The following is a 14179-nucleotide window of genomic DNA, read 5'->3' as shown; positions in this document are numbered from 1 at the left end:
GCTCTGGACAGCCCCATGTGGGCTGCGAGTGCCTGCAGCGCAGGGCTCTGTGCATGGGGCGGGGCCGCTTCCCCTCTGCACTCAGTTTTTCCCTGGGCTCCTTCCCTGCATGGCGAAAAGTGGCCCTGAGCTGCAGGCACTCGCAGCCCACACGGGGCTGTCTGCAGCAGGCACAGGCAGCCCCAGGCAGGCTGCGAGTGGCTGCAGTGTGGGGCACCAGGCATGGGGTGGGGAGGGGTGCTTTCTCCACCCCACTGCACTTAACACCAGCTTGTAACCCAGCCCCACTGCTAGGCTGGCAGTAGGGCAGGTTACAAGCTGGTGCTGAGCACGGGGAAAAGTGGCCCCTTGCCCGCCCCATGGCCAGTACCCCGTGCTGCAGCCACCTGCAACCTGCCTGGGGCTGCCTGTGCCTGCTCCAGACAGCCCCGCGTGGGCTGCGAGTGCCTGCAGCAGGGAGCACTGGCCATGGGGCAGGCAAGGGGCCATTTTTCTTGTGCTCAGCACCAGCTTCTTCCCTGCTGGTGAGCAGGGGGTCAGGGCTTTGCGCTGCCCCCCACCTGTACCATGGGGCTGGGGGGCAACTGGGTGTGAGCGGGCGGGGAGCCAGCGGGAGCATGGGGCCCAGACCAGTGTCCCAGGGCCAGTGCTGGCGAGGCCCAGAGTAGAGTGGCAGGAGTGCAGGGCCCCAGCTGGCAGGGACTCTATAGAACCCAGCCAACTCCCCACCCTCCCGACTGGTGCAGCCCAGCCCGGCTCCACAGACCCCTGCCAGCCTGTGCCCCGCTTTGGGCCCCACTGGTGCTGGCCCTGGGACATTGGTCCCAATACGTTGGGACCTTAGTCCCAAGATGGTGACCAGGGGGTAAGGCACCTGTCAAGGGGCGGGTCTACCCATGCAGCCCTCAACAGCCTGCCAAAACTGGGTAAGTGGCCCTCCGTCAAAAATAACTGCCCACCCCTGCTGTGGTTTCTATCTCAAAGCTGTGGCTTTTATTTCAAGTGACTGGAGAAACAGCATCTTTGAAATAAAGGGTGCAACAAGCTGCTAATTAAGCAGATTGCAAACCACCCAGATACGAATGATGCAGGTTCTCCTGTAGTTCCAAAGCACTGCTGAAGTCCTGGCTCTCACGTTCAACAGTAACGTTCATTGTTTTAATGCTGCTGCTATTACCTTTTGGTCTGGCCTTTCTGTAACTGAAGCAGTGCTATTGCCAAGGCCCTATGGACTAAACAATAAACCAGCTCTCAGTCTTGGAAATTAATTCTGCTAAGAATTACATTTTCTTTCTAGATGCAGTTCTGGAAACCAACACTATTCTAAATCATTTCAGCACTGACTTTTAAACTAATAAGTACCTATTTGGCTTAATTTCTATCTCCACTGCTACCAGTGCAGAGCCATTCCAATATCTAAAGTACTTATTTTGCAGCAGAAGAAACTTATTTGTAACACCTCTAGCAGCACATTGGAAATTGGACATTTCCCCAAAAAAGTAATTTGTAGATTGGCAGCAGTGGCCCTATTTCCAGATATCAGACAGCAGCATTTCATTTTTTAAAATCATGACTTCATAGTTGTTAGAGGATGGAAGGGACCTTACAGATCATTGGGTCCAGCCCTCCTGCACTTAGGCAGGAAAGGTTGCTGGAGTCAGATGACCCCAGCAAGCTGGGCATCGAGATGCTTTCTCTTATTCTAATTGTTAATTGTTCCATCAATGCAGTCCACCTCTTTACCTGGAGCATGCCCTGCATCTCTCTTTTCAATTGACCAAGATCTTGAAGTAGATTGTCTGCTTTCTTCACTGTCTTCTCAACTGGACTGAAATCCTGGGAAGGGCCTTCAGAGGCAAGGAGTGAGCCCGTACACTGGACGCCAGACCTGCAGTGAAGAATACACATTACTAAACTCTCAAAGCTTCTTGATTGACTTTAGAAATAAGTGTGAGGCAAAGATTTGTTAGGGCGATATCTTTTATTGGACCAACTATGAAACTGGGACAAAGTTAGACAAGTTTTCAAATGCAAGACATACTTTGTCAGGTCTCCTTTAGAAATAAGTCTCATCTAACTAGAGTGTCTGAATATGGATTTAAACACTGCACAAGCTTCAAGCGCTTATTCAGAAAGGCAATTATTTCTTCCTCCAGAGGTCTTGCCCAATTACACTGCTTTTTGTGCATAGCAGTTACAGTGTTTTCCCTGGAAAAACAGCAGTGATTAAGTCAAATCTACCCTGTGAAATCGAGGCAATTTAACTATATAATTTAAATCATCAAATGGAAATCCTTGATTTAAGTCATCAATTTTAATCAACTTTTTCAGTTGTGCTTTATTTTTCTAACAGGTGCATTCCTGTTTGGAATAGACACAGGCATTAAAACATGAACATTTACAACTAAACAGAGCCTTTATGCTAAATTTGATGCAATGTTTTGCTACATAGGAGAGCACTTTATAACTAAATACATTTATCTGAGCAATTATATAGCTTAATATTTTCAGACTCATTAATTTTGCATTTTTAGTGTGTTAGAAAATGATAATGATTCTGCTCATTATTTATGTCAAGCTGCTGTATTAGGATGGTAGCCAGGATTTAATTAAACACCTAAAACAGCATACAAAAATATTTTTATTGAACAAAACCATCTGAAATGTTTTGGATATATAAACTTCTCCTAGCAAACCATTTTTCATATTGATTGAACAGAGGTATTAACTGTCACCAGGAAAGTAATTAGCACATAAGAACTGCCATTTACCAGATCACATCATAGGTCTATCTTGCCCAGTATCTTGTCGCACAGTGGCAGAGTGGAGGCTGAAAGGGAACGTAAACAGGGTATGACACCCCGTTTGCATTCTCCAGCAGTTAAAGTCTAGGAAGTTCTGATTCAGATGCTGTGCCCCTAACTCCCATGTTCAAAAGCTACTGATTCATCTTTCCTTCAAGTATTTATCCAGTCCCTTTTAAAACTCAATTTCCTCAACCTCTTGTGGCAATAAGTTCCACACTTTAACAGAAATTAAGTTCTCATTCACACAACACATAATTACTTTTGATTATTTCAAGTCAACCTGGGAAAAAATTCAAAACTGCCTTAATGAAAGTGACCAAAACACAACTGCCTACTTGTGCAGGTCTCCTAAAACTGAGTCTCATTAGTTCCTTAAGTGGTCCTTTGAACAAGGATTAGGCAGATCTGTGTTTCTCCAGGAGCTGAAAGCAGCACATTGAAAACCAAGTCAATCAGATTTTGGGTAGAGATTACAAAACAGGGGTATGAGACCGCCCAAGGTAAGCTCTGTGGAAGATCCTGACGAGAAAAATGAAGTCGTCTCCTTGAGTCAGAGACTGGGTCCCAGCTTTGTGATAACTCTGGCAATCATTTGTACCAGTAGCACAAGTCCTGGATTCCACACCAAATTATGCCCTTAATTTCAGTTCCTGACCTACTGTGCCACATTTATAAAGCCGTATGTCAAAAATGTAATGCTTTTCTTCCTTCCAATTTCTTCATAGCCTGTAGCCCAAGGTTTCTGATGGGTGCTCATGGATTCAGTATCTCTCTTTTTATCTGAATGTTTCAAGAAATTGTATAAATTTAAGCTTACACTTATTTTGTATTAATTTTGATTTTGAGCAGGTTCACCGTTTAAAAAGAAACATGATAGACCTTAGGTTCAAGATAATATAACCAAAATTTTAAAAGGAAGTCTGAGAGGCAGGTACCGGGCCTCATGCACAACAGCCACAAAATTGCTCAAACAGGGTAGCTGTCGATTTTATTGCCATAAGCAAACCCTGCTGTTGACACAGTGCCAGCGTAGCTGGTTCCAGGTGACTAATTTCCAGTCTACTATGACCTGAGTAGCATTTCCAGAAGAGAGAACAGTCAGAGTGTTGTGCTCAAGAGATCTGGGCTGGCCCATGGTGGAAGGTGTTACCAGTTATTATTCAACAAACCTAAGAGATCATGGAAACGCAAAGATATCTTACAGCCACCACTGCTCCTCTTTCAGGTCCTCATAATGCACCCCTTCCTCAGACCCAAGAACCACGGTCAATATGTCATATATCTGTCCAAATCTTATTACAAATTTAAAAATCTGTGTGAAAGGCTGTAATGATATTTATTTACCACTCTTTTCCAGAAGGCCTGGTCTTTTGGTTGGTATTTAATGATGCCTTCTCAGGAGACTGCATTTGTCTCAGTGGAGTTTCTTGAGAATTTAGAATCTGCTCCAGAAATTTCCCTCCACCTAGAAGATAAAAAGTTTACATTATGTTACCATTAAGCATGCATGGTACATTTTAGTGTTTTCTTTTCATTTCCAGAGGTAAATATTTAATTCACTTAAAAACTAATTATAAAACAGCATTAATGAGAGCAGTGAGGATACTGCAATGAAAAACTATAACACTTTGGTTTTCGAAAAGGTGTATTTTATAGGATCAAACCACATTATGCATAAAAATATTGAAATAAACCTGTATTCTTGTGAATGCATCACAACAGGGAAGTGAGACAATAAGTCAAAGAGGGGCACCCCAACGTCACACAATCTTACAACTATAAAACCTAGCATATGAAAATTCCATGTTTTCTCACAAATAACACACCCTGCAATATAACATACCCCTTGTTTTTGAAAGAGAATGAAGGAAAAAAGATCTCTCTTTGTAGTAACAAAGTAGCAGCAGCTTGGGAGCAGAGCCAGCTCATTATTCTGAATCCCAGATTTTACTTCCACTTTTGCCCCCCAAGCAGCAGAAACCCTTCTTACCACATTTCTCACAAATGAAGTGTTTTGGGATTTCTAGCAGCCCTCGTTGGGGGGAAGGGGGGGAATGAGCGCTGTATGTGAGAAAATATGGTATTAAATCATTTCCATATACCAACTGAATAAATAAATTTTATATTACAGGCATATATTTACAGATAGAGTGTAAGATTGACTCAAGAATCAAAAACAATGGGAAGTTTTAAAACTAAACAGCGAGACGAACACTCTTAATACTGCTAATGCCATAACTACCAGATTCAGAGGAAGTCTTGTCTTCTAGAACTGGTGTTTATTTGTATTCCAACTGATATGCATTCATACTGATTCGGGTAACTTTCTGATGATTGCCAGAAGCAATAAGTTCAGAGACTTGAAAGGATGGTACATGCTTGAAAATATTGGAAAAAGGAAGAGAGAATACAGCAGTAGAGAGCTGGACACTATGGTAGAGACACCCTAATTTAAGCATTGTATATTCTAAGGATTGGAGAGCATCAAGAAGGAAATCTGGGCCTGCTTGCCGCTGATTTACAAAGAAAAAGCAGTAGTGTGAGCAGGAGCTAACTAAGTCCACACAAGCTCAGAGTGAGAAGGTTGGGCTGTTTCTGATGTCTTCTTCATAAGTCTTGTTTTCCCAAATCAGGGTTTGGGGTGGTGAGAGGGTTCCCCTCCTGAATACTTGCATTTAACAGAGAGGGAAGGATTTCCTAGGGTGATATTTTTAGTTGGGCCAAGTGCATAGCTGGGATATAGTTGAAACAAGCTTTAAAATGTAAGACATTCATCTTCAGGTCACTTAACAGAACATATTTTGTTGTTTCTGTTTTTATTATTTTTTTTAAACAGTAGTGCTCAAAACTGAATTCTGTGTCACCAAATCAGTAGCAAGCAGGACCACCACACTGCCTCATTTGTTTTACACACACACAATATCTCCCTTCTTCCAACTCTGCCATCTATTTTTTTTCATTAGAACTCTTCTAACCTATCAAGTATCACCCCACCCTATATGTTCAAAGATACGATGCTTTCTTATGTGAAGCATATCACTTGAATTCTTCTTTTACTTATTTCAAATTGGTCTACCAGTGCAGTAACAGCTAAGCCAAGCTTTAAACCTGTGCTTCAAAATTCATGAAACACTTAAGATTTGTATCACACAAATTTTAGGTCCAGTCATTATTTCCTTACTCAAAGATCAGTAGTTTTATTGAAGGAAGGATTAACAAATAGGGCTTTGAAATATAAAATTCTCTAGTTCACTCAAATCCTAAACGAAAATATGAAACAGGACTGAAACAGACTGAACCCCATTAAACATTCTCTTTCAAACTTGACGAGGAATCTTCATTAGTTACTTTGTTCTTCTATTACAACAAAGTAAAGAACCTTGTCCAGAGTGTGTACAAGAATGGACAGCATTGCCTTAACTCAAGACATCATTTGCTGACTTCCCGCACTGACCAGCATACTTTCAGAAATTTCACATACACACACCCAATTTAGCTTTCAGAAAAAAGTGAAGATGATAAGTAATAAACAGCCCCCTGCCATGTCCATATTAGCAGAGGGCAAAATTAAAGCTGTCTCTGATACCTTCTCTGAGTCTTACCCATAATGCCTCCATAAGTTGACTTGGGAATGTTTTCCTTTTCTGCCCCAGGTCTCTCTTTCTTCGAGGTTTTCTGTACGATTTTCTCATCTTTTGATACAGGTTCAGGAGCGTGCCTCCGAGGAACTGGTGTCTTTAGAGGGGATTTCTGTGTATTAACGCCATACCTTCCAAACTGACTTGGATATGCTTAAAGATTCAGGAAAAAATATTGAACACTTAAATAACTTTGCATTTTTCATAGTTTCATAAGTCAAAGTTAAATTTTTGAAAGGAAAACACATCTTTTAAAAACATGCAAAAAAGTTAAAATTGTCACAAAAATGTAAAACATTTCCACCAACTAGACAGGTTTGGAAGGGTGACCAACAAGGGTTTAATTCAAGATGTATGGGAAAGGTTCTACATCTCTCTCCCCCAATAAACTTCTGTCCTCAAGTGCAAATCCCCAGTAAATATAAAAGTGTCACTTTAAATTATGTACTACCTAACTGAAAACCTTCTTTATAATAATTTTAAAACAATAAAATGAGTTGTGCAAAAATACTTGTTATGTATTATGTACAGGATTTATGAAAACAAAATTATGATATAAATAAAGCCAAATAACTGTATTAACTTATTTTCTTCACCTTGAGCAGGTACAGCATTGGTAGAAAATAAATCCTTCTGATGTGAAGATACTTGGTTGGGAACAGGTTGCCGTAGCTCCGGTTGTGTAGAAAGCTTTGTCATCAGACTTGAGGATGGTACATTTACTGGCTGGAACCCAGCTGTGTTGCTTGCCGAGTTAATGAAATGAGACTACAAGGAAAAGTTATAAAATGTATTTTAAGGGAGTTAGTCACCTGCCTAAAGTTTTGAGCATGCAATTATGCAGGCTTTTAGCCCCTGACTGGGGAAACACTACTTACTCTGTTATAACAAGAAAGTCCATGTTTTTGTGCAAGTACCTGAATATTCATTTGCTGTTGCTGTAACTTTTCCAGATGCTGAATCCGTTGTTCCATGAAAATATTCAACTGTTTTTCTAGTTCTCTGACTCGGTCATGACAATGGGGCCTCTCAGTCTTTAAATCTATTTGCTGTTCTGCCACACGTTGCAACTGCCTGTCTGTCTCCTGTAGTTTATCTAGCAGTGCTGAAACAGAGCTAACTTTGGCTTCCAATTCACTTTGAACCTTATGGAAAAATAACGAGAATCTATAACTCAGCTATAATATAGAGAGAGGTTTATCTATATAGTGTAAAACCAGAGACTAGAGAAAGCAGGTGCTAATACTAGCCCTATTCAGTCCCAAAACACCTCCCTCCAAGAAAGAAAAAACATACCCCCATATTAGCATCTCTATTTTCTTCCAGAAAGATACAAATAAATATAGTAATAATTAGTGCTGATTTAGTAAGGGAACACTTTCTATAAGGAACTTAACAGGTAGTGTCCATGCACGGCAAACCTTCCTTTAGCCAAATACAATGAATAAAATCCCCACTTAAGATGGGTAGTGAGTAATATTCATAGACTGCTAGAGACAAACTTTTAATGTAAACTACTGCTTGGCCAAAAAAAAAAAAAGAGAGAGAGATTTAAGTTAATCTATAGCTCCCCTCAATTTACTGGCTCTTTATTTCTGAGACCACTAGCACACAAACAGATGAGATGGGCCACCTTTGAAATTAAAAACCTAATTCAGAAACAAAAGAAATAACTTCTAATGAATAACAATGAAAACCTGAAAGAAATGGATGGGAAGAGAACAGTGTAAACAAGAAATGAACTTCAGTGACGTAGGCAGTGGCTTAGAGAATCCCAACCACATGGCAATGCTGGACATGAAATGAGAACAGCCATCTGAAAGTCTGATTCTCAGTCATGGAGCAATCAGGCTCAACAAGACAATTCTTTCCAGGATTAATATGAATATGAACTGTGAGAAACCTACTTCCTGCAGGGCAGAAGATATATAAATCAGCAGAGGAGCAGCTGGCCATCCATGTATGTATTTGTACAGCTCACCATATCTGAGCACTTTGAACAGTAATTACCTGTGTACTGCAGAAGGGTTCAAAATAATTGAAGCACACAGGAACAGACATCCCCAGGGTCATACAGTTAATCTATGACAAAGCTAGGAAATAAGCACAGATCGAGCCCCAATCTACTGCTTTAACCACAACATGTATACTTTACTTCCATACTATATAGACCATGCCTGTATGTGAACCAAGACCTTCAGACAGCTGCCATTCTTGCTTCGTATACTGTGTGCTGCAAGAAGTTACATCCTATTTTATATGAGCTTCAAGCAAATTGATTTTTGTGGCCTTTTTTTTAAATGCCAAATAGTAACCACATCTTGTCTTGCTAGTAATTCACCTGAATCAGACCCTATATATCCTTTTTACATTCAGGCCAATGCAAACCTGGCTTTTCTCCTTTGGATTATGGCAGCAATTTTCACAGGAATATTGCATCCTATTATCTGACCTCTTTCAGGCTTGGACAGTAGTAGATTGCCAATTCTGTCACAGCCACATTTGTTTAAGCTTATAGGTTTAGGCCTAATCTCTTGATCATCCAGTTTTTACCAGGAGATTTACACCACAGACAAAAATTAAAGCAAAAATAAAGAGGATTTATCAACACTGATGAAAGGCAAGTGATTGGATTTGTCCAAGAGCGCCTTGCTCTTCTACACTGAACTATTCATGGAAGAACAATCTGTCTACTTATACACAAAACACATCTAACCACATTAAAAGGTTGTGGCCTTCTGTCTCTCCCTGCTACACATCTCATTAGCTGCATCATTTGCAGGGCGCTGACAGGGAAGAAATTAGAAGACGGTATAAATGAAAGAGTGGGGACTGCACTCTCAATCAACTCATACCAGCTTATTATTGCTACAACTGAATACAACAAAGAAGTGATCTTGCCAGAAATGACTTACTTTAAGAAGTGGAGCTGTGGTAGCAATCGCAGCAGCAGTTGCAGCTGCTATGGTTGTAGCTGAATCAATCTTGCTGTGACCCGACCTGGCCTCTTGCATAGCACCATCCTTTTCTGTGGATGCACTTTCTAAGAGCTGTACTTTCACCTCCTTAAATACAGGAGCATTTTGGGTCCTATGAACACAAGATACATTCCTATAAATAACATTATTCTTGTCCAATTCCATTTTAAAAGACAAGTTCTTCCCCATAAATTACCCACCATACTACCACCCAAACATGCACCTTTTCACTCTTCCAAAAAAGTCTCTTTAAAAAAAAAGATATTTCTTCTAAACCACTGACATTGAAGAACTATAATTTTATTTAAATCATTGTTTTAATAAGAGGATAAATATTCGTTACAAATGCACCATTTATACAGGCAAGTCTATGCAGTCATGACATAGATGCATTTAAAAGCTGGGTTTTTTGCCTATTTCACTGTTTTACTAAATTATCATATAATTTGACCTTAAGCACGTTTCGTAACCAGTCTAAAATCCAAGTTAAAACCTCCCAGGGACCAGGGTCTTGTATCTTTATTTATTTGTAAAAACATCTACATGCACTGGGCACTAAGTAAATGATAATCAGAATAATCCTTGCTTGATTTCTGTATTACTAAATGTAAAAGATTTTCATAGCATTAAAAACTGCATAAAGCAGTAAAAATACTGTATGGCAGATATGACACCATAACACTCATTCCTGAAGCTTAAACAAAATGCTAGATGAGGAGAGTACGTAACCAATACCGTTTTTCTTTCTAGGAAGGTCTGAGGAAGCCAGACACTCTCTCACATACAGAAGCTAAACATTTGAAACTTTATCCACTTACCTGTGCTTTAATACAGCTCGTAAAGCCTCTTTCTGGCCAGGGGCATACTGACAAATAAAAGTGTCGCCTGCTATAAAATGAGAACATACTTTGTCAATTTAATTTTCAAGTCTCATTTTATAAGAATAAGAATTAAAAAATGCTATTTCAGCAAAACTTAAAAGGGCAATTTCTATGCATGAAAGCTAACTACACGAGCTACATTCTTCATTTCAAAATGTAGTTGTTTGCTTCACAGGTAATAATTTCAAATAATGAAAAGACAAATATCAGGCACTGTGTAGCACAGGGCTAAAATGATGTATTGCATTTTAGTGGACTTTGAAAATAACTGTCATCTCACGTCAACATTTCAAGGTAACCCCTGAGGCATTTAAAAGGCTTCTAAGCTAGTGACAGCTTTGACCCTATGTGCCATAACAGAGACAGCTCTGCAGGAAGCTCTGTGCCCCCGGATCTGCATGGGGCAGGGCAGGCTCGGACCAGGGCTGTGCCAAGCTCTTCCCAGTGGGGCAGGGCTGTGCTCAGGCGGGCAGCAATCCCTGCCACAGCTTGACTTCCTGCACAGCCACTTCTTGCAGCTCCCAGCTGGAGGGGTCTGATACGCCATTCTAAGGTGAGGCTTTGTTTTCCCCATGATGAATGGGGGGAAAACCCGGTCTTGGAGCTGAACAAATTAGTATCCTGAAAACCCCTCCAGTATCAAATTTCTGTTCCAAAAACAGAAACATACAGAGTGTGATTAAATAACTCCTTGACCTTCTCTTTAACATGGTTCTAACAAATACACACCACTTAATGAGGATTTCTCAATTCCAATTACAATTGAGGCCTCTCAATTAGCCAGCTTTTAAATGCATTCGGTGTGCGCCATGGTGATTTTACAGCGTTCCTGCTTCTTAGTCAAAATCACAGGCTGTACCAAATCAAATGCTTTACAGAAGTCTAGGCAGGGAAGGTTCTTTGAGTAGATGTGATATCTTTTATTAGACCAGCTGAGTAGCTGGAAAAATGTTCGTAGCAAACTTTTGGCCAGTCACCCTTTCAGGCATAGGAAGTCTCTGCTGTTCTGAGACGCCAAGGAATGCGAGAAGCTAAAAGTGTGACATTCTCTCATTCCTTGGCGTCTCAGAACAGCAGAGACTTGCTACGACTGAAGAAGGGTGACTGAACCCAAAAGCTTGCTAAGATTTTTTTTTACTCAGTTGGTCTAATAAAAGATATCTACCCAAAGAACCTTGCCTACCTATGTCCTACCAATACAACTACAACCAAAAACCTTATATAGACGTATAAGCACATAACATTGATAGTGTTCGTTTCTTACAATTTGATCAAAAAAGAGAGAATTGTCATGCTCCTAATGCTGCTGAATTTTATAACTACTTGTTTTTTTAAAAAACAAGCATAAGGTTCAACTTTCACCCATTTAATTAAAATACATCTCATCATCACTTCCCCAATACCAACCAAATTTCATTTGGAAAATATACCATTTTCCATTGAAAACACATGCAGACACACTACAGCAATTACTGACCCCAGGCTAACGTCTTCAAGCAAAGTCTTCGGGATACAATTTGCATGCTTTTGAATGGGCACCTCAGAGACGGCCGCCCAGACGGAGCCCATGGCCCCGGGCTCCACGCAGACGGAGCCCCTGGCTCTTGGCTGCGGGGGCTGCCTGTCCCTTTTTCAGGCTCTGGCAGCCGGGAGCATGGCCACCTCCCCTTGCGGGGTCTGCTCCCTACTGGGGTCTCTGGTGCGCCAGCTGGAGGAGCTCCAGGCCACAGTCCAGAGACTGCGTGCCATCAGGGACTGCGAGCAGGAGATAGACTCCTACTGCCAGGCCCTTCTCCCCCAGGAGCCGCAGGGGAGAGCACCGTCTCCCTCCAGGGCTAAGGAGGACTCTGGGACCTCCCGCTCTGCCCAGTCAGGGGCATGGACCAAGGTGGTCAAGGGCCCTAAGGCCCACCGCACCAAGGCCCTCCCCTCGCCAGAACTTAGCAACAGGTTCGCACCTCTTGCAGCCCCAGCAGAGCCTGCTCAGTTGCCGGCTCCTGCAGACAACCCAGGCTCGACCGCAGCTCTGCCCCCGCTCCCCCCAAGACAAAGCGAAAGGTGTTTGTTGTGGGAGACTCCATCCTGCGGGGGACCGAGGGGGCAATCTGCCGCCCCGACCCCTTAGCTCGGAAAGTCTGCTGCTTCCCGGGGGCCCGCATCCGAGACATTGCGGAGAGGATCCCACAGCTCCTCCGGCCCACAGACCACTATCCCATGCTCCTTATTCACGCGGGCACCAATGACACGGCTCGGAGCACCCCCAGCCAGGTCATGAGGTGCTAGGGATTTGGGAGCGGGGCTTAGGGGTCTGGGAGCTCAGGTGGTGTTTTCGTCGATCCTCCCAGTCTCGGGCTGTGGGCTGAGGAGGGAGAGGAGGATCCACGCAGTGAATCAAAGACTGCGGAGCTGGTGTCATCAGGAAGGCTTTGGCTTCCATGACCACAGCCCGCTCTTGGGCAAGAGAGGTAGCGAGCTGCTGGGAAGAGATGGCCTCCACCTCTCCCCCCTGGGGAGGAGGCTCTTCTCAGCCAGGCTGGCTGACCTGCTCCACCAGGCCTTAAACTAAGCCCGCTGGTGGGGTGGGGGGACTACTGCCACTGCTGGCCCGCTGAGCAACCCTTGCAAAGCCGGCAGACCAAGACAATTAAGGGAGCCCACCGCCGCCCCAGCCCTGGCACAATCTGTAGGCAAGGCAAGAGCCCCCAGGGGGACACTTGCCTGCCTGTACACTAATGCCAGGAGCCTGGGCAACAAGCAGGAGGAGCTCATCCTCCTGCTCAGTGCAAAGAATTATGACGTCATTGGGATAACGGAGACCTGGTGGGACTCCACCCATGACTGGACCATGGGTATAGAGGGCTATACCCTGTACAGGAGGGATCGTGTTGACAAAAGGGGCGGGGGTGTAGCTCTCTATGTGAAGGAAAGCTACATGTCCCTGCAAGCTGATGTTGGCGACCGGCATGGACAGCTACAGACCCTCTGGGTAAAAATTCATGGGGAATACGGCACAGGGGACACAACGGTGGGAGTCTACTACAGACCTCCCACTCAGAGGCCTGAGCTTGACCAGGAGTTCGCCCAGGAACTGACTGAGGCCGCTTGCTCCAAGACCTTGGTTGTCATGGGTGACTTCAATTACCCGGACATCTCCTGGGAAGATCACTCAGCTAAATCCGAGCAGTCGCAAAGCTTTCTCTTGTGCGTGGATGACCTCTACCTGACTCAAGAAGTCTATGGGCCAACGAGAGGCAAAGTGCTGCTCAACCTGGTACTGGCTATGGGGGATGACCTAATCGGTGACCTAGTGATCGATGGGAAGCTGGGTGATAGCAACCACAAGCTGATCACCTTCACCATCCGCCGGAAAGCTGGCAAGTCAGTCAGCAACACAGAAGTCCTTGACTTCAGAAAAGCCGACTTTGACGAGCTCAAGAGGCTTGTCGGTCAGGCCCTCAGGGACCATGACCCCAGGGAGATGGGAGTTCAAGAAGAGTGGTTGCTTCTCAAGGAAGCGATCCTCAATGCACAAGCTAAATCTATTCCAACATGGAAGAAAGGCAGCCCCTGGCTCTCCAGGGACCTAGCGGACCTCCTGCGACTAAAAAGGAGAGCCTACAAAGGATGGAGGACGGGATTCACGTCCAAAGAGAATTATTCTGCGCTGGTCCGGTCCTGCAGGGAGCAAACCAGGAAAGCCAAGGCTGCAACTGAACTCCAACTAGCTTCAAGCATCAAGGACAACAAAAAGTCCTTTTTCAGATATGTGGGGAGCCGGAGGAAAAGCAAGGTCAATGTTGGACCCCTGCTAAACCAGATGGGGCAACTGACAACTGACGCCCAGGAAAAAGCCAACCTATTAAATAGGTGCTTTG

The 14179-nt window shown here is 43.5% G+C and overlaps 1 protein-coding gene across 1 annotated transcript in view; it reads right to left on the bottom strand.

Annotated features, from left to right (window-relative positions):
* Positions 1 to 14179, bottom strand: part of KIAA0586 (KIAA0586 ortholog) — a 119461-nt gene that overhangs the window by 98067 nt on the left and 7215 nt on the right. The window contains exons 3-9 of the mRNA XM_090034287.1: positions 10242 to 10311; positions 9361 to 9535; positions 7324 to 7590; positions 7042 to 7213; positions 6410 to 6598; positions 4152 to 4272; positions 1744 to 1888 (exon numbers count right to left, since the gene is read on the bottom strand). Coding sequence (XP_089890413.1) covers positions 1744 to 1888; positions 4152 to 4272; positions 6410 to 6598; positions 7042 to 7213; positions 7324 to 7590; positions 9361 to 9535; positions 10242 to 10311 — 1139 coding nt within the window. The remainder of the gene's footprint in view (positions 1 to 1743; positions 1889 to 4151; positions 4273 to 6409; positions 6599 to 7041; positions 7214 to 7323; positions 7591 to 9360; positions 9536 to 10241; positions 10312 to 14179) is intronic.

The sequence above is a fragment of the Crocodylus siamensis genome, chromosome 2, assembly GCF_052110815.1.
Source record: "Crocodylus siamensis isolate JL-2025a chromosome 2, ASM5211081v1, whole genome shotgun sequence".
NCBI lineage: Eukaryota > Metazoa > Chordata > Crocodylia > Crocodylidae > Crocodylus > Crocodylus siamensis.
The sequence above is the reverse complement of the archived record's forward strand: the minus strand, read 5'-3'. Positions and strand labels throughout refer to the sequence as shown.